This window comes from Lolium rigidum, chromosome 7 (genome assembly GCF_022539505.1).
Source record: "Lolium rigidum isolate FL_2022 chromosome 7, APGP_CSIRO_Lrig_0.1, whole genome shotgun sequence".
Taxonomy (NCBI): Eukaryota; Viridiplantae; Streptophyta; class Magnoliopsida; order Poales; family Poaceae; genus Lolium; species Lolium rigidum.
In genome coordinates this window covers 328,387,153-328,407,573 of record NC_061514.1, presented here as the reverse complement: position 1 = coordinate 328,407,573, position 20,421 = coordinate 328,387,153, and the positions used below count along the sequence as shown (strand labels likewise).

Here is a 20,421-nt window from a genome sequence, read left to right as displayed (position 1 = left end):
TTTATAGTAATTTTGTAAGCAGACTACAATGAAAATTAAGTTTCAGAATTTTGTGCCTTAGACCAAACGCGTAAAAAATAAAAATAAAAACACAGGGAAAGTTACAGTCTTACAGAGAGGAAATCTAGCTTTGCACTTTCGTAATTAATGAATTATAGTACATCATCTCGTTGCATGACTTCGCCTAGTCGCCTACTACTCTACTAGAGAGATGCTTGGTATAGGTATTCTGCCATAAGCCAAAGGATGGTAGTCATCTCGCCGCCACTGTTGAGCTTCTGGGCATGGGAGTTCCTGCTGCACTTGTTTCCAGCGTAGACGAGAATGTCCGTCCACACATCAAGTACAAGCTTCAAGGTGTTGGCCGTGCCATCTCCCTCCTTCTCCAGCAGCTTCTCGGCAAGTCTTGCGACGTGAGTGAGACGAGGTGCAACGTTGGTTACCTCCCGGTTCACATACGCATCGTACAAGTTGTTGGCGAGGTCCTTCATCTCGGTGGCAGATCTGGAGCTGCTAGAACCTGGGCCGTCGTACACGCTGAATAGATTCTTGATCCTACCACTGCATCGACGGGTCGGGTACTTGGGATTCGCCGATCGCATGCTGACCAGTTTGTCGCAGGTCCGTTGGTACAACCTGTTTTGGGGCTGGCCAGGCAGCATGAAGGGGCGATCCACCAGGAGGAACATCATGTAGTTGGATAGCATCTTGATGGCCTCCACACGCTCCGCTGCGTCCTCGGCCTTGGCTGTGCGGCTCTTGGCCAGGAAAACATCCGTGCCGAGGTGCCAGATGAGGATGCCCTCCTGGAACTCGACACCGAGGGATTCTTTGAGGATGCTGCCTTCATTGTACAGTCCAAGACGGCCCAGCGGGTCCTCGCCCCACTTCTTCCTCAGCATGCCCGTGTCGTACTCCCCTTTGCTGTACAGCCGTTTCATGTAATAAGAGATGAATGTTTTCACCGGTTTTGACAGTTGAACGGTCCCTGAGTGATGCTTCTTGTTCCACCACTCATTGGGTGCAACCAGGTCTGCAAGCCTTCCGAGCAGAGGGGTGGTGAGTGTGTCGGCAGGGCGAGTGCAGAAATGCAGCATGTTGTACTGCCCGATGGTGCCCGACCACCTCCTTGACCTGTACCTGCTGGCGCTAGGAGACCCTCCCTTGAGCTTGACAACATGGTGAAGAGACACAACCAGGAGCCGAAGCCTGTCCCACCTCCGGCTGCACAGGGCTGTGTATTTAAGCCAGTGCCACTTGGTGCTGCTCAGGAATGCAAATGTCCATGAAGATCCTAGCGCGTTCATGAGTGACGTCGTCTCCATAAATAAGGCGCCACCCAGCAAGATGTAGGTGATGGTAATGTCGTCTGTATTGTGGCCGTCCTTGCTGGCTAAGTGGAACAGCACCAGCGAGGCAGCAGCGACGAGCGGCGAGACGGCACGAACCAGGTAACCCAACGAGGTGTGGACCACGGACGCCTTGGTGTACAGGAGGTCATACATGAGGGAGAGCTCGATCTCCATCAGCGCCCATAGCTCCACTCCATCCATCATTTCGGCAGTGTACTCTTCGTGGCCTTCCATGGTGTCCTCCTCAATCACCGAGGAATCGACAATTGCGCGCTTGCAGATGTGGAACAGCGAGTGTGCTCTTCGCAGGAGGAACTCCTCGGGCAGCGCCTTGTCCTGAGGGTGGAAATGCTTGTGGATGGCCGGTGGTTGCGCCATGTCCTGAGGGTGGAAATGGTTGTGGATGGCCGGTGGTTGCGTCTTGACGGAGACGCCGATGCTCTCCAGGGTGCCGCACTTTAGCGCCCAAGTCCTCTCCCCGTACTTGACGACACCGAGGGCGAACATCAAGACGGTGGCGAGCCCAAGCAAATTTCCGCCAGCGATGTTCTGGTAGAGGAGGAGATAGGCTACTCCGAGGACCTGCACGGCGAGGGTTTGGAGGTGGCGAAGCCAGAGCTGGTTGTCCTGGAGCGCGTAGGCGGTGATGTTGTCCGGGCCGCCGAGATGCAGCAGGAGGAACGGCGCCCAGAACGTGACGAGCGGATGCACCTGCACGATGCTGCTGAACGAGAGGTGCCCAACGGCATATATGGCAGTGGAGTCAGCCATGAGGTATGCTAGCCAGAGGATGAACCTTCTAACCGGCGCATCTTCACGCCGGCGGACCCCAGCCAAGATGAAGAGGACGAACTGGAGCCCGAGGCTGAGCAGCACCAGGATTTGCATCGACTGGTGATTCCATAGAGCTAACAGTCCTCCGTCCATGCTATAATCTGCTTCTGTTTGCACTTCCGCGCTGCCTGGAATGAAGGAATTTTCATGACTGTTTCAGATACATGCAAACCTTGAGACCATAGTCCCTTACAATCTGGAATAGACCGAACAATGCATAAAAATGCAAATGCAGTAGCACATTATCAGTAAAAACATGAATTCCATGGCCATGTAAGCATATCTTACACTTAATAATTCTTGATTGCCTAATTTTTTTGTAAATCTCAAAAGTTGCATTTGCACATCGCACACTATGCGTACCCCTCACAACTAATGCTTGCAATTCATAAGCAATGTTGTCAGGGATTTGTCTACATACCAGCCGGGTGAATATACTTCTGTAACTAATGCTTGCAATTCATAAGCAATGTTGTCAGGGATTTGTCTACATACCAGCCGGGTGGGAGTAATCTTGCAGCTAGCAGGGGGCAGGTCCGAAATCAGTCGATGCTATCTTGTCACCGAGAGGTGGAAGCGGCTGCAGGCCGCCGGCGAAGCAAGGAATTGACGGCAAAAATGGCAGGAGGAGCTGTGGATGGCAATACTGACGACGGACATGCCAAGTCCATGATAACTGGATAAGGAGACTAGTCGAGTAGACAAAAATTTAGTGCTAAGCTGGCAGGATCCAGCATACTAGCTACACTTGCAGAGTAGACAAAAATTGCAATTATTAAGAATCAGTTGTGGAAGTTGCTCCAGTGGGATCCCCTTCCAGAGCCTGCTGGAGCTGCATCACGGGGCCACTCTTTTCTCCATTGTCGAGATACATTTTACTGAATCGCATGGACCAGTCTGACTGTAACAGGGCGCAGGACGGTTCCAAGAGGTAGAGGTTCTGAGTTCACAGGCCCCACCACGTTCCTGTTTGGCTGTTTCCGTTGCACACCACGTTATAGCTCTCAAGTGGATTGTACACCATATTTGGAGACTAGTCGAGTATAATTGCACTGTGTTTCTATTTGGCTGTTTCCCGTTGATGCTTGCAATTTTACTTCGAATCATAGTTAAGCGTGTACTTTGTATCCTATGATTATCACTAGAAAATATCATGTTCACTTTGTTGATATCCATATTTCTGCTTCACCTGATGTCCTTTGATGTTGCTATCAACCAATATTTGTGATGATGTTGCTGGCTCATATGATATCACTCTGATGTTGCATGAAGCATGGTTGCAGACAAGTGTGCACCGGAAGCAGAAGATATGGTGCCATGTTGTATGATATGATCGTTATTCCTTTATCAACACCATCAACCAACCATATGCCTTTCACTTCATCTGACATACCAAGGATGAACATGGATACGTCACTTTTTTAGATCAGCATTTGGATCCAACTTAGGGTGTGTTCAATTCCAGAATGAAGAGGAACAAAACGGAATCGTCCCGTACTTATAGCCCATTCTTGTGTCCGGTTGGGCAAAGGGACGGAGCCAACTCGTTCCAGGTAAGGGAATATTCCCCTCATATACAGCGTTCCACCAAATCGGCCGGATGTGGGGAGACGGCTGACTAACGAGAGAAATTAGCGATAGAACATGGGGGACTCGTGAGCAACGGGCGTGGCAACCAAGGACCATGCGGTGCCATCAGGCACGAGCGGCGGTGGCTGGGCATGCACGAGCGGCCGGGCACGAGCGGCGGCGGCCGGGCACACGCGGCCCCGGTGCACGAGCGCGCGGCGGCCAAGGATGCGCGGCCATGCACGATTTTGCCTGTGATTTTGAACTATTCTGGCTCTAATTTATCTCCATTAATCATGATTTAGAGAGGGTTAAACTTATGCTCAAATCAATGAAATATTTAGCAGTTGGAACCATTCCGTTCCTCTCTTTTTCCAAATCGAACATGGGATCGGAACGAAAAACGGGACCATTTCGTTCCTCTTTTTTTTTTGGCAAACCGAACACGGGCCGGAACCATTCCATTACCTCGGAATGGAACCATTACGTTCCGTCCCCTCTGGTTCTAGAACCGAAAACACCCTTAAGGAACACATGATATGTTTAATTAAGGTTGCGGATTATTAGTAGGGATAGACTCGACCCGACCCTTGGGACAGCTCCGGTATTTCAAACTTACCCATACTGTTTTACTGCCACTTATTTTTGTCTCCTATTTTCCTAACATTCTAAACATACCGTTTAGTATTCCAAATTCTCTAGAGAACAATGTAGGTATGCTGAGGCCCATGATGTGTGGCACTTGCCTTTGTCAACGCCACAAAGAGGCGACATGGACCTACATAAGTTGATGTTTCACAAATCCGATAAAGAAAAGGCAAAGGGCCACCCGCCGCCAGCCGCCCTGCAACCGCTGCCACTGCCGGCCACGGTGCTGGCCTCGGCCCCGACTCCCGTGCCCCGGCCCCGGCCATGGTCCCGGTCCCGGCCCGGCTCTAGCGGTGGTGGTGGCACCCCCTCCGTCGAAACGAAGAGGAGGAGAAGTGGGTTTCCGCGACGGCGTTCCATGGGAGGTGATCAAGCGCCGGTGGAGGAAGCCGGGCCGCACAACTACTTGGCCGGGCCTGAGGCTCTCCGTCGGTAGGCATGGAGGATTTGGTGGAGCGGTGGCGGCCTCCGCCCCCGGTAACGGTTTGGCGGTGGTACGCATGATCCGCGCTGCTGTCTTCTTCCCTGGTGATCCGGCAGGAGGAATTGGCCGCGTGTGGGCTGCTGATCTTGCTTTGTTTTTGGTGGCGGTCATCGGGTTTCTCGCATGCGAGGATGAAGATCTTCCGGAGGTCAGGATGCTTTGAACTGGCTGGAGAGATGAGTTCCGGAAAGCTCCACTGACGAATGGAACAGTGCATCTTTTGCCTAGAGTTTGCTGGATCGGGTGGTATTCGGTCGCGCGCACCTATGTTTTTATTCCGACCGTTTGGTTCCGGAGGGAGCGGCGCGAAGATCTATTCTGTGTTGATATCAAGTGACTTTTGATCCATGGTGAAGTCAGAAGAAGGAATATCATGAAGGACGGATTGGTGGACTAGCTAAAGGAGGTTTGAGTCTGCGTGATGCTGAGGGATCTGATTGGCGTTCCGCGCTCTGCAACAGTTGTATGCATGTGGGGGTGGCAGCACAGGGGAAATTCAGAGTCTTACCCCTCAGGGTGAAAACCCAAGGTCTGGCCTTAACTGGTTGTGTCTGGCAATGATCTTGTTGGAGGCATTGTTTTGAGAGTGGGGACTATCTCCAGAGTGAAAACCTAAGACCTTTGGTCGGGCGACGACGACGCTGGTGCACTGTTCCCTTCTTGGAGGTGTCGCTTTTGGAGAGTTTGTACTTCAGGTGTTGTCACGGTGGTGGTTGTATTGCTATTGCTAGGTCTAGAAGGTTGTGGCGGGACTTTTATTTCTTAGTTTTCTTTACTCTTTTTTAGCTGTGTGCATCCGTATTGATATGCCGGAGATGCTGGTGGAATGTATGCGCCAGAAAGAGTTTGGTATGGTAGCTCGAAGGAAGCATTCAGTTAGGTATCCAATAGCCGCCATTCTTCGCCCTAAATTTTATTGGTATCAGTCTTTCTACGAGAATTCGAATTTCAATATGCCAAGAAGACATCCAATGGCTTGGGATAACATTGGCGTAGATGCCGCTCCTTTTGGAACCTCGTATTCTTATTCCTTTCTTCTTGATGTGGATCTGTATTCGTTAACGATTTAAACAAATCCTTCTCAAGGCAAGGCGGAAGTAGTGCTTGAATACCTCTAAGTACTGAGCTCTCAGCTCATTGATTCATGACACTCTCCTTCCACGGGAAAAATCTCTCATTTGAAAGTCCAGAGTGGGGCGTTGTTGCAAAGACTGGATGTAATTGGTATCTTCTGATATTAACATATTCCCTTTATCTAAAAATCTTAAACTTTGTAAACCAATTATTTTCTGCCGCCCATCTCTTTGTTTTGACTTTTAAATCAGATCAAGAGTTTGATTGCATAGCCAATTACTCTAGGAACCGGGTACTTTCAATACAAATAGATTCTGAGTGCAATGACTCTTGTTGCTATCTTCTAAAGTGTGCCGAATTGTTGGAGAGGGGATTTTGTATTTCCCGAATTGTTGTCTCTAATTTAGTATAACATGCAATGTCATTCTTCACCTACAATTGTGCATTTAATGTGGGACAAAGCTACACGGCGGCGCCGCATAAAACCTATCCCGTGCGGCGGCTAATAACAGCCGTATCGATTTTTTTTTGCTCCGTACTGCGTATTGCATACGGGCCTGGCCTATCATGATTAAAAGCATCAGCCAAAATATCTGAGGCACTCACCCACATGCTCTGACGACAGTCAAATTTTTGTTCGGTGCAGCACACATGCGTTTCTCATCTCACCACAATAATATAAATTTTATTGCATTCGTGTAACCAGTTCATCTGGTAATTTCAGCTCGGCCAGATTGTTACCAGTTACCAGTTAATTAATTTTAACTGCCAGATTATTACTAATTACCAGATTAATTGCATAGTAGCTAATAGGTTAATCATTATCAATTACCAGATTAATTACATAGTAGCTAACAGGTTAATCACCATCAATTACCAGATTACTTGCATAGTAATCCGTAGCTAACAGGTTAATCACCATCAATTACCAGATTAACTAGCATTAATTTAGAGGTTAATTAGGCCTAGTTTCCAGGTTAATTATTGCCATATTAATCAGATACTAATTACCCGATTGATTAAGCCTAATTGCCATCTTAATTAAGCACAATTTCCTGCCTAATTAGCTCGCACATATTGCCCCTCTGTCGACCCCTATTTCTCCAACCTCTCGATTTTGGGGCCATGGAAGAACCAAAAGCTGCTTGCCCGTACTGGCCGCCTAGCTTCTCTCGCCGCCGAGCTGAAACTCCATCATTCGGCCGAACCCATCAGCACCTAGCTCTGCTCCATCATCTCAACCGAGTCCCCTGCTAGGCTGCTACTGAACTGTTCAACCGATGTGTGCTCGACGGCGGCGACGGCATCCAGCGCTGCTCCGTGCTCGACGGCGGCGACGAAGGCCTCCCGCGCGGCTCCGTGCTCAACGGCGGCGACGTCCTCCAGCGCTGCTCCGTGCTTAGCGGCGGCGAAGGCCTCCCGCGCGGCTCCGTGCTCGACGGCGGCCTCCCGCCGGCTCCGTACTCGACGGCGGCCTCCCGCCGGCTCTGTGCTCGGAGGCGGCGAAGGCCTCCGGCTTGGCTCCTTGCTCGACGGCGGCGACGGCCTCCAACGCTGCTCCGTGCTCGGCGGAGGCGAAGGCCTCCCGCGCGGCTCCGTGCTCGACGGCGGCCTCCCGCCGGCTCTGTGCTCGGCGGCGACGGCGCCCTCTCGTGTGGCTCCGTGCTAGGCGGCGACGGCGGCCTGCTCCAGTGCTCCTCCTCCCTTCCCTCTCGACGCTGCTTCTCGTCAGGTTCCACAGAGAAGTGTTGTGTTGTGGAGGGCACTCGGGATAAGGTGGGTTAGCAGCGTGAGGATAAAATGTGATCCCTCCCTAAGGAGAACGATCACTTTTTTTTTCCGCCGCACGGAAAGCGTCACCATGCGGCGCTTTTGTTTATATTTTCCCTTTAATGTGATCTGCATAGCATTGGCAGAATGGCTCTTTGTTCTCTTCTCACTTTCTAACGAGGAAATGCAGAGTAAATTCTGAATTGTACAATCATTCGGATCTTGAATTGTGTCTTTCCGCTATATCAGTGAAATTTTTGATCGGTGGTAATATAGTTTTGAATTACAGTTGAGAGGTGAATTTGATCGAGAGAATGAATCGAAAAATACGAATACCTGATTATGCAATGCATTTCAGCCGCCTGGACTTGTATTGGGGTTTTCTTTTAGCGTGGAAGAACAACTGTCGGTGGTAGTTTTCTACATGGGCTGCTCGTTTGGTGCTTGTGGGTTTTGATGGATTTGGTCTGCCCCCGGTACTAGTGAATTGAGCCCACCGATAAATATGGCAAAAATCTTGGGCAGCATGCATGGATGCAAGAAGACCGGCCTGGGGCCTGTTTACTGAAACCAGCCGCTATTTTGTTTTTTGTTCTAAACCAAAGCACTATGACGAACTCATGGCCGCTTTTGTCATCCCTTTAGTACTCCTAGTTATTAACCTAGGTGGAAACGATGACCCGTTGGGGTCTCGTGTTGCATGTTATATACTCCATCCGTTTTGATTTCACTGGTGGAAAAACAGGCTTCCGGGAAGCCCCATAAGTCGCGAAGGTAAAGGAACCGCGACTAATGGGGTCTTTAGTCGCGGTTCGTGTGGCGAACCGCGACCAAAGGCCTGGGCCCAGGGCGCACGGTGGCCAGCTGGTGCACGTGGGGGCTTTAGTCGCGGTTGGCCGGGCCAACCGCGACTAAGCGTGCCCGAAGCGTTAGTCGCGGTTGGCCGGGCCAACCGCGACTAAAGCCCCTCCCCTATATATACCCATCCAGCAGCCCAACACTTAGCCATTTGGAGCCATTCTCTTCACAAACTTCACAAGTGAGTGTTAGGTTTGCTTTTGGTTCCTCTTATGCACATAAGGTGTTTGATGAAATGCCCCAAGAGCATGAAACAAACATGATATGAAGTGTTGGAGTCACACTTGAGCTTTCTCATTTATTTTTTCCTCCTCGATCGCGGTTAGCAACTTGAACCTTTGATGTGTCATTGATAAAATATGCATGTGTGTGTAGTTCATTGTTTAATTTATATTGTTTGTAGCTAGTTAGTTTAACAAATGCATGATGGTTAATTATATATTTTATATTATAATAATGCAGATGAATCGGCAATGGATGTACGGTAACCGACTCTCCGGCGAGTTCGGTGCGGGTTTGAAAGATTTCCTCGTAGTGGCCAATGCGAACAAGCAGGGGGTTTTGTTATCCGTCCATGTGTTAAATGTAAGAATCCGAATGGTTACTCTTCCTCAAGAGATGTTCACATGCACCTGCTTCGGCACGGTTTCATGCCAAGCTATAATTGTTGGACCAAGCATGGAGAAAGAGGGGTTATAATGGAAGAAGATGAAGAAGGGGATGATTTCAATGATGAAAGCTATCTTGCTCATTTCGGTGATACTTTCATGGAGGATGTCGAAGGTGAAGGGGAAGGTGAAGGGGAAGGTGAAGAAGAGGCACGTGATGATCCCGTTGATGATCTTGGTCGGACCATTGCCGATGCACGGAGACGCTGCGAAACCGAAAAGAGAGGGAGAATTTGGATCGCATGTTAGAGGATCACGGGAAGGCGCCGTACCTCGGATGCGATGATGGTCTGAAAAAGCTGGGCTGCACACTGGATTTGCTGAGATGGAAGGCACAGGCAGGTGTAGCTGACTCGGCATTTGAAAACTTGCCGAAAATGTTGAAGAATATGTTTCCAAAGAATAACGAGTTGCCCGCCACTACGTACGAAGCAAAGAAGGTTGTCCGCCCTCTAGGTTTAGAGGTTCCGAAGATACATGCATGCATCAACGATCGCATCCTCTACCGCGGTGAATACGAGAATTTGAATGAATGCCCAAGTATGCACTCGCATTGCGTTATAAGATCGAGGCGATGACCCCGGTGACGATGTTGAGGGCCGGAAACCCAGGAAGAGGGTTCCCGCCAAGGTGATGTGGTATGCTCCTATAATACCACGGTTGAAACGTCCGTTCGGGAACAAAGAGCATGCCAAGTTGTTGCGATGGCACAAAGAGGACCGTAAGTCGGACGGGGAGTTGAGACACCCCGCGGATGGAACGCAATGGAGAAAGATCGACAGAGAGTTCAAAGATTTTGTACGCGACGCAAGGAACATAAGATTTGGTCTAAGTACGGATGGCATGAATCCTTTTGGCGAGCAGAGCTCCAGCCATAGTACCTGGCCCGTGACTCTATGCATCTACAACCTTCCTCCTTGGTTGTGCATGAAGCGGAAGTTCATTATGATGCCGGTGCTCATCCAAGGTCCGAAGCAACCCGGCAACGACATCGATGTGTACCTAAGGCCATTAGTTGATGAACTTTTACAGCTGTGGGGCAGACTCGGTGTCCGTGTGTGGGATGAGCACAAAGAAGAGGAATTTGACCTACGAGCGTTGCTTTTCGTAACCATCAACGATTGGCCTGCTCTTAGTAACCTTTCGGGACTCGTCAAATAAGGGATACAATGCATGCACGCACTACTTACATGAGACCGAAAGTGTACATTTGCCAAATTGTAAGAAGAACGTGTACCTTGGGCATCGTCGATTTCTTCCGAAAGGTCATCCAAGTAAGAAAGAAAGGCAAGCATTACAACGGCAAGGCAGATCACCGGCCGAAGCCTCGCGGAACACACTCGGTGCTGAGGTATTTGATATGGTCAAGGATTTGAAAGTCATCTTTGGAAAGGGTCCTGGCGGACAATCGGTTCCGAAGGGAGCCGACGGGCACGTAGCCATGTGGAAGAAGAAATCTATATTCGGGAGCTAGAATATTGGAAAGTCCTAGAAGTCCGCTCCGCAATCGACGTGATGCACGTTACGAAGAATATTTGCGTGAACATCCTAAGCTTCTTGGGCGTGTATGGGAAGTCAAATGATACAAAGGAAGCACGGCAGGACCGAGCAAAGTTTGAAAGACCCCGATGACCAAGCATCCGGAACGGTTTCAAGGTCGTGCCGCCTACGCTCCGACCAAAGAAGAGAAGGTCATCTTTTTTGAATGCCCGAGCAGTATGAAGGTCCCGTCGGGATTCTCGTCCAATATAAAGGGAATAATAAACATGGCGGAGAAAAAGTTCCAAAACCCGAAGTCTCACGACCGCCACGTGATTATGACGCAATTGCTTCCGATTGCTTTGAGGGGCTCCTGCCGGAAAATGTTCGAGTAGCCATTGTGAAGCTATGTGCATTCCTCAATGCAATCTCTCGAAGGTAATCAATCCGGAAGTTCTACCACGGTTACGAACGATGTGATCCAATGTCTTGTCGGTTTCGAGTTGGTGTTCCCGCCATCCTTCTTCAATATTATGACGCACCTCCTGGTTCACCTAGTCGATGAGATTTCCATTCTCGGTCCCGTATTTCTACACAATATGTTCCCCTTCGAGAGGTTCATGGGAGTATTAAAGAAATATGTTCGTAACCGTGCTAGGCCGGAAGGAAGCATCGCCAAGGGCTATGGAAATGAGGAGGTAATTGAGTTTTGTGTTGACTTTGTTCCCGACCTTAAGCCGATTGGTCTTCCTCAATCGCGGCACGAGGGGAGACTAAGTGGAAAAGGCACGATCGGAAGGAAATCAATGATATGTATGGACGGCCATTCTCCGACCGAAGCACACCACACGGTTCCGACCAATTCCGGCTTGGTGGCTCCGTACTTTGAGAAACACAAGAATATTTTACGCTCGGACAACCCCGGGAAGCTTCGAATCCTGGATTAGGAAGGCCCACATGGAGACTTTCGGCGGTTGGTTGAGAAAACATTTAATGAGTGACAATAAGGTTGTAGATCAGCTGTACATGTTGGCCAAGACACCATCTTCGACTATAACGACTTTCCAAGGGTACGAGATAAATGGGAATACATTTTACACGATCGCCCAAGATAAAAAGAGCACCAACCAAAACGAGTGGTGTCCGCTTTGATGCAAGCAACCGAGAATGGGCAAAAGGTCACATATTATGGTTACATAGAGGAGATATGGGAACTTGACTATGGACCCTCCTTTAGGGTCCCTTTGTTCCAGTGCAAATGGTTCAAGCTAACAGGAGGTGGGGTAAAGGTGGACCGAGCAATACGGAATGACAATGGTGGATTTCAACAATCTTGGTTACCTTGACGAACCATTCGTCCTAGCGAAAGATGTCGCTCGGGTTTTCTATGTGAAGGACATGAGTAGCAAACCGAGGAAACGGAAAGATAAGAAAACGATCGGTACATCATGCGATGATCCAAAGCGCCACATTGTTCTTTCAGGGAAAAGAAACATCGTGGGAGTGGAGGACAAGACAGACATGTCGGAAGATTATAATATGTTTGCTGAAATTCCGCCCTTCAAAGTGAACACCGACCCAAGCATTAAGTTAAATGATGAGGATGCTCCATGGATACGGCACAATCGTAAGCAAGCAGGGACACAAGGGAAGAAATGATGTGTAATAATTTATTGTACCAAACTTTGTTGAATGAATCATGTGAATTATATTACCCGTGATGTGTTTGGTGTCCATTTTCGAATGATTCAATTGACTCGAGATAGCACCGATGATACATGAAATTTGGAGTGACTAAGTCATACTCCCGCATACATGAAATTTGGAGTGACTAAGTCATACTCCCGCATATAGGAAATTTGGAGTGACTAAGTCATACTCCTACATACATGAAATTTGGAGTGATTTAGTCATACTCCTGCCTAGGCGTATAATATGCATACTCGTAGTCTTCATAGCCGCCGCCATTGTACTGGTAGTCGTCGCCTTCTAAGTTGCCGGCGTCATCGTCGCTGCTGTCGTCGCTGTCGTCGTCGGGCGGCGCTCGTGGCTCGAACCGAGGGTAGCGCAGGCGGGGATATCGCCGGCCGTGATGTAGTCCATGACGCTCTGCGAGTCCGGCCGTACCACCATAGCCGACGGCCGGCCTCGTGGAAGTTTCCGAGAGGCGAGACCGTCCTCCTCATACCCGGCGAGCGCCCTCTCACGCCGATTGATGAAGAAGGCGTCCCAAGTATGCTGGTTATCGGGATGCCGGCGGGGATTCATCCGCTGCTCCGGCGTGAGGTCGAGGTAGTAGTGGTTCGTGATGGCCGCCCGGCGCGCAGTACCCCGAGGGACGGGAGGGACCGGCACGCCGCCGGCGCTTAGGCTCCGGCCGGCGAGGGACGCGGTAGCCCGGAGGGCAAGGGTAGTTCGAGGCGCAAAGCTCCTCCACCTGCCGGTAGGTTAGAGTGGGTGCGGTGGAAGCCATGAGAGAGTGATGAGAGATTGTAGAGATGTGATGCTGGCCAAGGCGGGCTACCTATATGTAGTGACAAATGGCGGGAAAAATGGGAGCGGGAAGACAGGAGGCGGGAAGAAAGAGGCGGGGAGAAAGTGGCGGGAAGAAATTGGCGGGAAAAAATTGGCGGGAAGAAAGAGGCCGGAAGAAATTGGCGGGAAACAATTGGCGGGAAGAAAGAGGCGGGAAGACAGGGAAGAAATGGCGGGAAGACGAGGAGGGAAGAGGGGTCGGCGGAAAGAGGCGGGAAGAGGGGGCCAACGAACTTTTGAATTGAATTAGTTTTATTTTTATGAATTTTTGATAATTTGTATTTTTAAATTTTTGAATTGAATTAGTTTTATTTTTCTGAATTTTTTGATATATTATTTGTATTTTTAAGATTTTGAATTGAATTAGTTTTATTTTTATGAATTTTTTGATATATTATTTGTATTTTTAAGATTTTGAATTGAATTAGTTTTATTTTTATGAATTTTTTGATATATTATTTGTATTTTTAAGATTTTGAATTGAATTAGTTTTATTTTTATGAATTTTTTGATATATTATATGTATTTTAAACATTTTGAATTGAATTAGTTTTATTTTTCTTGGTTTTTTGATATATTATTTGTATTTTTAAGATTTTGAATTGAATTAGTTTTTTTTTCTGATTTTTTTGATATATTATTTGTATTTTTAAGATTTTGAATTGAATTAGTTTTATTTTTATGAATTTTTTGATATATTATATGTATTTTAAACATTTTGAATTGAATTAGTTTTATTTTTCTTAGTTTTTTGATATATTATTTGTATTTTTAAGATTTTGAATTGCATTAGTTTTTTTTTCTGATTTTTTTGATATATTAGTTGTATTTTTAAAATTTTGAATTGAATTAGTTTTATTTTTCTGATTTTTTTCATATATTATATGTATTATATGATTTTCAAAAAAGAAAAGTATTTTCAAAAAGAGCTTTAGTCGCGGTTGGCCTGGCCAACCGCGACTAAAGGTCCTTGCGCGCGGAAAATAAAAACCGGGCGAAAATACCTTTAGTCGCGGTTGGGGTCCCCAACCGCGACTAAAGGTACCCCTTTAGTCGCGGTTGGCAACCCCAACCGCGACTAAAGGGGGGTCCCTATATATTCGCGCACGGCGAACCGCCGCGCCACAGTTCTTCTTCCTCCGCCCGAACCGGCCGATCGATCCGAGACGCCGCGCCGCCCTCGTCGTCTCCACGCCGTCCTCTCGTCGTCTCCACGCCGGTCGCCGGCGTCATCGTCTCCGCGCCGTCGCCGCCATCGCCGGCTCCTCCATCTTCTCTTCTCGCCACGCCCCGGCCCGTAAGGATCCAATCCAACAAACGCGCGCCGCCGCCCGTGCCGCGCCGCCGTGTCGCCGCAGCCGCCGCGCCACTGAGAGGAAGGGGCGGCGCCGCACGAGAGCTAGGAAGGGGTGGCGCCGCACGAGAGGAAGGGGGGCGGCGCCGCCGGCCAGAGAGAGGCGCGCGCCGGCCAGTACGAGGCGCGCGCGCGCGCGCACCCCCGGCCAAATTTTTTTTTCTTTTTTTTTTAGTTTTAGTTCTTGTTAATTTCGAAATTAAAATTAACTAAAATTGGACTTAAAAAAAACTAAAATTGAATCATCATATCTGAATCATCATATCTTGAGTGAAAGTTTTTTTAAAACTCACAATAATTAATCTCATGACCATTCGAAAGCTTAAAAATTGTTTTGTTTTGTTGGTTAGACACAAAATATAAATCCCAAACAACATAATTTGAATTGGATCTCATTGAACATCTTCCATGATTTAGTACTGCACCACATTGAACCTCGCGGTTATTCACAAAAAGTGTCTCAATTTTATCAAAATTTTAATGTATCTAAATATTATCTAGTAAGTAGATAAATCTAAATTTTAACAAAGTTGATACATTTTTGTTAGACGGACATCCAAAGAGTACGATGCTCGTATCACGTGTTCGATATGACGCGACACCACCATGCTTTTGGCTGCAAGCTTTTGGTGTCGGAATCGAATCGGTGAGGAACCCAACGTGTCCTCTTTCGGCTCCTAGAGAAACGAAAATAACAGGAACCTAAAATTACCGAAAAGGGTCCATGTTTGAGAATATTCCACACGTAAGTGAGCGACGCCCCTCCCGCATTCCCACTCGCGGCACCCCGCGGTCAACTCGGTTGCTTCCCGAGACGCACACATGCAATAGCTAGGGCGGCGCCCGCCGCGCACCCCCGGCCCCTCCAATCTCTCCCGGCGCACACACGCGCTCTTCCGCGACACCCTCTCCCACCCCTTCTAGCTCGCCGGCCCCCTCCTTTTGGCACCGCCCTTTCGCCACCGCCACCTCCCCCTTCTTCACTTAATTAATTTGTTTTTACTACATGTTTTCAGGATCGACATATGGCGGACGATAGAGCTGACCCGATTCCGGACAACTATGATCCGGACGCCGAAGACCATATGTTCGGCATCATAAAAGGCGATATTCCATATGTGTCGACCGGAGAAGAAGAAGATGATATCTCTTCTTATCCGAACCTTGAGTGTGAAGATGAAGGGCGCCGTCGACAAGCAGATGATGCCGAAGAAACGTCGATAAACGACGATCTTCAATTGGAAGTAGCAACCACCTCCGGCGCCGAGGTATATATATATACATATTGAGCGTCCGGTGATACAACTAACCGATTTGAATAAATGTGTGTGTACTAACGCGCGCGACTCTCTTTCTTATTTTAGCCCTCGGCCGGATCGTCGAAAAAATCGAGTACGTCGTCAAAGCGTGGCGCAACCAAGACGATGAAAGCAGGAGAAACATGCACCATCGATGTTGTCGACGAAGCAACCGGCAGGCCGCCGGAGCCCAAGCAAGAACGCCACCAAGTTTGTCGGCCAATGCGGAGCCGTTGTTAGAGACAACGTCTCGATCACCCGCCAGGAGTGGAATGAGCCAAAGAAGGCACGTGTTGGTTTCACTTTTGTCGATAAGAGAGAAAAAAAGATTGCTTCAACAAGCTTATGGAACATTTCGTTCTACCTCCGGAATACCGCAAATACGATGAGGAGGGTAACAAGATTGCGGAAAACAAGAAGAGGCGCAAGCTAGTCAAACAGTTCGCTATTTCTAGGATGGCCAACGCATTCCGGAAATACAAGCAAAATCTAGCCCATGACTTTGTCAACCAGGGCAAGACTCCGGATTTCAAAGGACAATATGAGAAACCGCAACATGATTGGCCAGAATTTGTGAAGCAAAAGAAATCGGAGCGAGTTCCTTGAACTATCGAAAAAAATAAGGAAAATGCGGCCAAGAAGGAGTACAATCATAAAATGGGGCCAGGAGGGTATCGCTTTTGGCAGCCTAAGTGGGAGAAGATGGAGAACGAGCTGAGGGCGCGAGGAATCCGTCCGGGTACGGAGGGATGGGACCCAAGGGCCAAAAGCTGGTGGTACGGGCATGGGGGATCGCTGAACCCGGAGACGGGGAGTGTGTTTACCAGGGCAAAATAATTACACCCACCCAAAACCTTATTGAGGCAATGAGGGATGCTCAAGAGGGGAGGATCAGGTTCAACGGAGAGAACGACGCCACGACAAAAGCCCTCGGGAATCCCGAACACGGAGGACGTGTACGAGGCATGCCCGGGGACATTCCGTGGAAACTAGGGTTCCCCGGAAAGATGACCCGTACGGTTACGTAAGCCGTAAGAGAAAGATGGATCGGGATGCGGATGTTGTGGCGAAGTTGGTAACGGAAATGGATGTGATGAAGAAAACCGTGAGTGTACTAGTCGCCGAAAGAGATGCAGCTCGGGCGCAGCATGAAGATCATCCAATGGATCTCGGAAGCCGCAGCGGAGAAGAAGCAGCGTGGCTTCCACGGAGGCCTCACCGGCCGGTGCACCGACGATCGAAATTACCGCACCGGAGCCTCGGCTGGTGGTCGAAGTTACTGCACCGGAGCCTCCTCGCTACCCCGTGGACGATATAAAGGAGATGAAAGCATGTCATCCGTATTATCCTATCGGGAACATGTCCATGAAGGTAGCCATCGGCGGTGCTTTACCACTCGGAGCACTCCACCACAACAACCCCATTCAAGATGGCTATGCTCGTGTGACGGTGGAGGAGATAGTCCAAGGGTTTGAGGACCTGGACATTGACATTGCTACACCGAAGGGGTGAAAAGACTTGGAGATGTCAAGCGCCAGTTCATTCTATGGCAGAAGAAATTTATCAAGTTTCCAGGCGAGGCGCCAACAAGTCCACCCCCGTACGGTGGTGGTGGTGGCGGTGGCGGTGACGGTGGCGGTGGCGGTGGCGGTGGCGGTGACGGTGGCGGTGGCGGTGACGGTGGCGGTGGTGCTTCACCTAATACACCTCATTCACGTCGACCGACGACGCCGCCCCCTGGTCCTTGTCCGGCGGGTGATCGACACCGGTACCGCCCCCAATCCACCTCCGGCGAAGAAGCGAAGCAGTCCCGGGTTATTAACCCGGACCCTTATGTACCTAAGAAAACAAAGATACCAGAGCCATCACCGAAGCCTCTCATCCCGAGGCCTTGGGAACTTAGTGTCGAGGAAAATGCAGCGGCCGTGGCTGCTCAAGCATGAGAAATGGAAGGAGGAGTGCAAGAAGAAAAGAGAGGGCGAGCCCAAGCCAGTATTTTCCGATGAGCAAAAGAAGTGGGCTAAGTCATTTTTGAACACACCGTCCCAAGCCGCGAAGAATCCGCTCGACGACTATTTACGTGAACTTCGTAGGCAAGCACTCGAGTTCAAGAGGAACAAAGAGTTGGCGGAGAAGAAAGCCTTGGAGGCCGAGAAAAAATTAGAAAGGGGGAAAGAAGTTGCCCAGCTCGGGGAACAAAGTAAACAATCGATCGCCCCGCTCATAGTGCAAGCCGCCGGTCCGGATGCCCCCGATATCATAGCAGCTGCGGCAGCACATGGATTGACCGTAACGAGTGCCGTGAGAACAAGCGGCCGAGTTAGGTATCACTCTTCGTGCACTCGTTAGGCCTTGATGAGGCGCCAATGAAGGACGTAGTATTTACATATGTGAAGAATGGCCCTCTCATCGAGCCTCGCGCAGGAAGAGGATCTACCTCGACAAATGAAAGGTCTCGCTAAATTGGTACAAGGGTTACATAAAACATGAAAACGCCAAAGACTATATCTATGCGGAAGTTAAATATGTGCATCACTTCAAACGTTACTGGGTACAAATTCCTCTGAGTGAATTGTTCCAGCTGTTCAATCTGCGCGACCTCGACAAATCTATCATCAGTTGCTACGTTCTGTAAGTGATTTATTAATTTCTACCCCATCTCGTTCATTGCCTGCTCAGTTCAGACCTCCTCAGTTCTCGTCCACGACTCTCTGAATATGGATCCGGCGCTTTGGGGCGACATGAGAAAAATGATGCAAAAGTAATTATTTTCATTCATTTGCGCTCTATATCGATCGGCCTATTTCGTTCATCATTTCCTAATATCAAGTAACTAATTAATAACTCTCTTGTTTATTTAATTTTCTTTGCCTCGTAGGGTTTGGAGACGGTTCGTAGATACCAAGGTCGGTGAATTCAAAAAAGAGCTACATTTTAAAATGGCGAGTGCCGACGATCGGGAATACTCAGCCACCGGGGACCAATCTATGTGGATACTATGTTTGTGAGAGGATCCGGAGATACCGCAATGAGCGGGACCGGACGTGTGAGAACAACATCCTGAGGAATAACCTCCGGAAGACGCTTAGTCCAGAAGCTCGCTTCCGACCACTTCAAGAGGAACTAGCTGGATGGTTGGCGAGGGAAGTCATCGATCCTAGAGGAGAACACTATTACGATGACGTAGATCTTTATATGCACCGGAATTTGTAACTAACTTGTTCAAAATTGTATATGGTCATCCGATATTGAATATATATTGTATATGGTCATCCGATATTGAATATATATTGTATATTCCTCTTGAATTCTTTTTGGTTCTAATTTCAAATTTGTTTGAAATTGTACATTCATATGCATGTATGTATACGATGACCGTAGAATATGTGAAACTCCTTCAAAATTAAAACCCAAAAGAAATAAAATAATACAAATTAAAAAGAAACCAGATTTAGGGGGAGGGGGGCTAAACCCTAAACCCTGCGGAGGCGTTTAGTCACGGTTGGCCGGAAGAACCGCGACTAAAGGTCCTCCGCCCTGGCGCTGCCTCGCGGCCCACGTGGATGGGCCTTTAGTCGCGGTTCGTAAGGAACCGCGACTAAAGGGGGGGGCCTTTAGTCGCGCTACTTTGGTCGCGGTTGGGCCACCGCGACTAATGGCAGTTGCCAACCGCGACCAAAGCCCCTCTTTCCACCAGTGTTTAGTCTACATTCTAGAAAAAATGAGACAAATTAGTAGTGCATTTATTAGTACTACTTAGATATTTGAACAACCAATCCAAGCTACATTGAAAATAACAACATCCAATAAAGAGAGTAAAACCACCTCGTTTTCAGTGTTGTTGTTGACTAAAAGCTAGAATGTAGAGTATTTCAGAACAAATTTTGGGGCTAGAATGTAGACTATTTCAGAACGGAGGGAGTAGGTGGAAAAGCCCCACGATGGCGTGTACATGTAGGACACGTAGACGTGTTGGAGTACTACTCCATACAGTATACGTGTCAGGATCTTATTACATCTAACACCCCCCCTTAATCTAAACTACGGAGGGCGACGAAGGAGATTTATATTACGACGAAACTCTTGTAGACTCTTGACTGGGAGCGCCTTTGTGAAACCATCAGTAACTTGATCTTTGCTGGAGATAAACCGAATATCCAACTGTTTACGAGCAACTCTTTCACGTACAAAGTGAAAATCTATCTCAATGTGCTTTGTGCGGGCATGAAACACCGGATTTGCAGAAAGATATGTAGCTCCCAGATTATCACACCATAGACACGGTTTCTTCTTTAACTGAACTCCAAGTTCACACAGAAGAGTTTCAACCCATATTAATTCTGCTGTAGCATTAGCTAAAGCCTTGTATTCTCGCTTCGAGTACTAGACCTTGAGACAGTTTCCTGTTTTCGAGCACTCCAAGAAACAAGATTAGAACCAACAAAAATGGCAAACCCACCGAGTGAAGCGTCTCGTCTTTAAGAGAGCCAGCCCAATC

At 48.5% G+C, this 20,421-nt stretch overlaps 1 protein-coding gene across 1 annotated transcript; it reads right to left on the bottom strand.

The window, feature by feature from the left end:
• Positions 1-203: 203 nt before the first annotated feature.
• LOC124673396 lies at positions 204-2,279 on the bottom strand. The gene is made up of 2 exons (XM_047209482.1): positions 1,728-2,279; positions 204-1,682 (listed from the first exon to the last, which is right to left on the bottom strand). The coding sequence occupies exons 1-2, from the start codon at positions 2,277-2,279 to the stop codon at positions 204-206; spliced, it is 2,031 nt and encodes a 676-aa protein (XP_047065438.1).
• Positions 2,280-20,421: the final 18,142 nt, after the last annotated feature.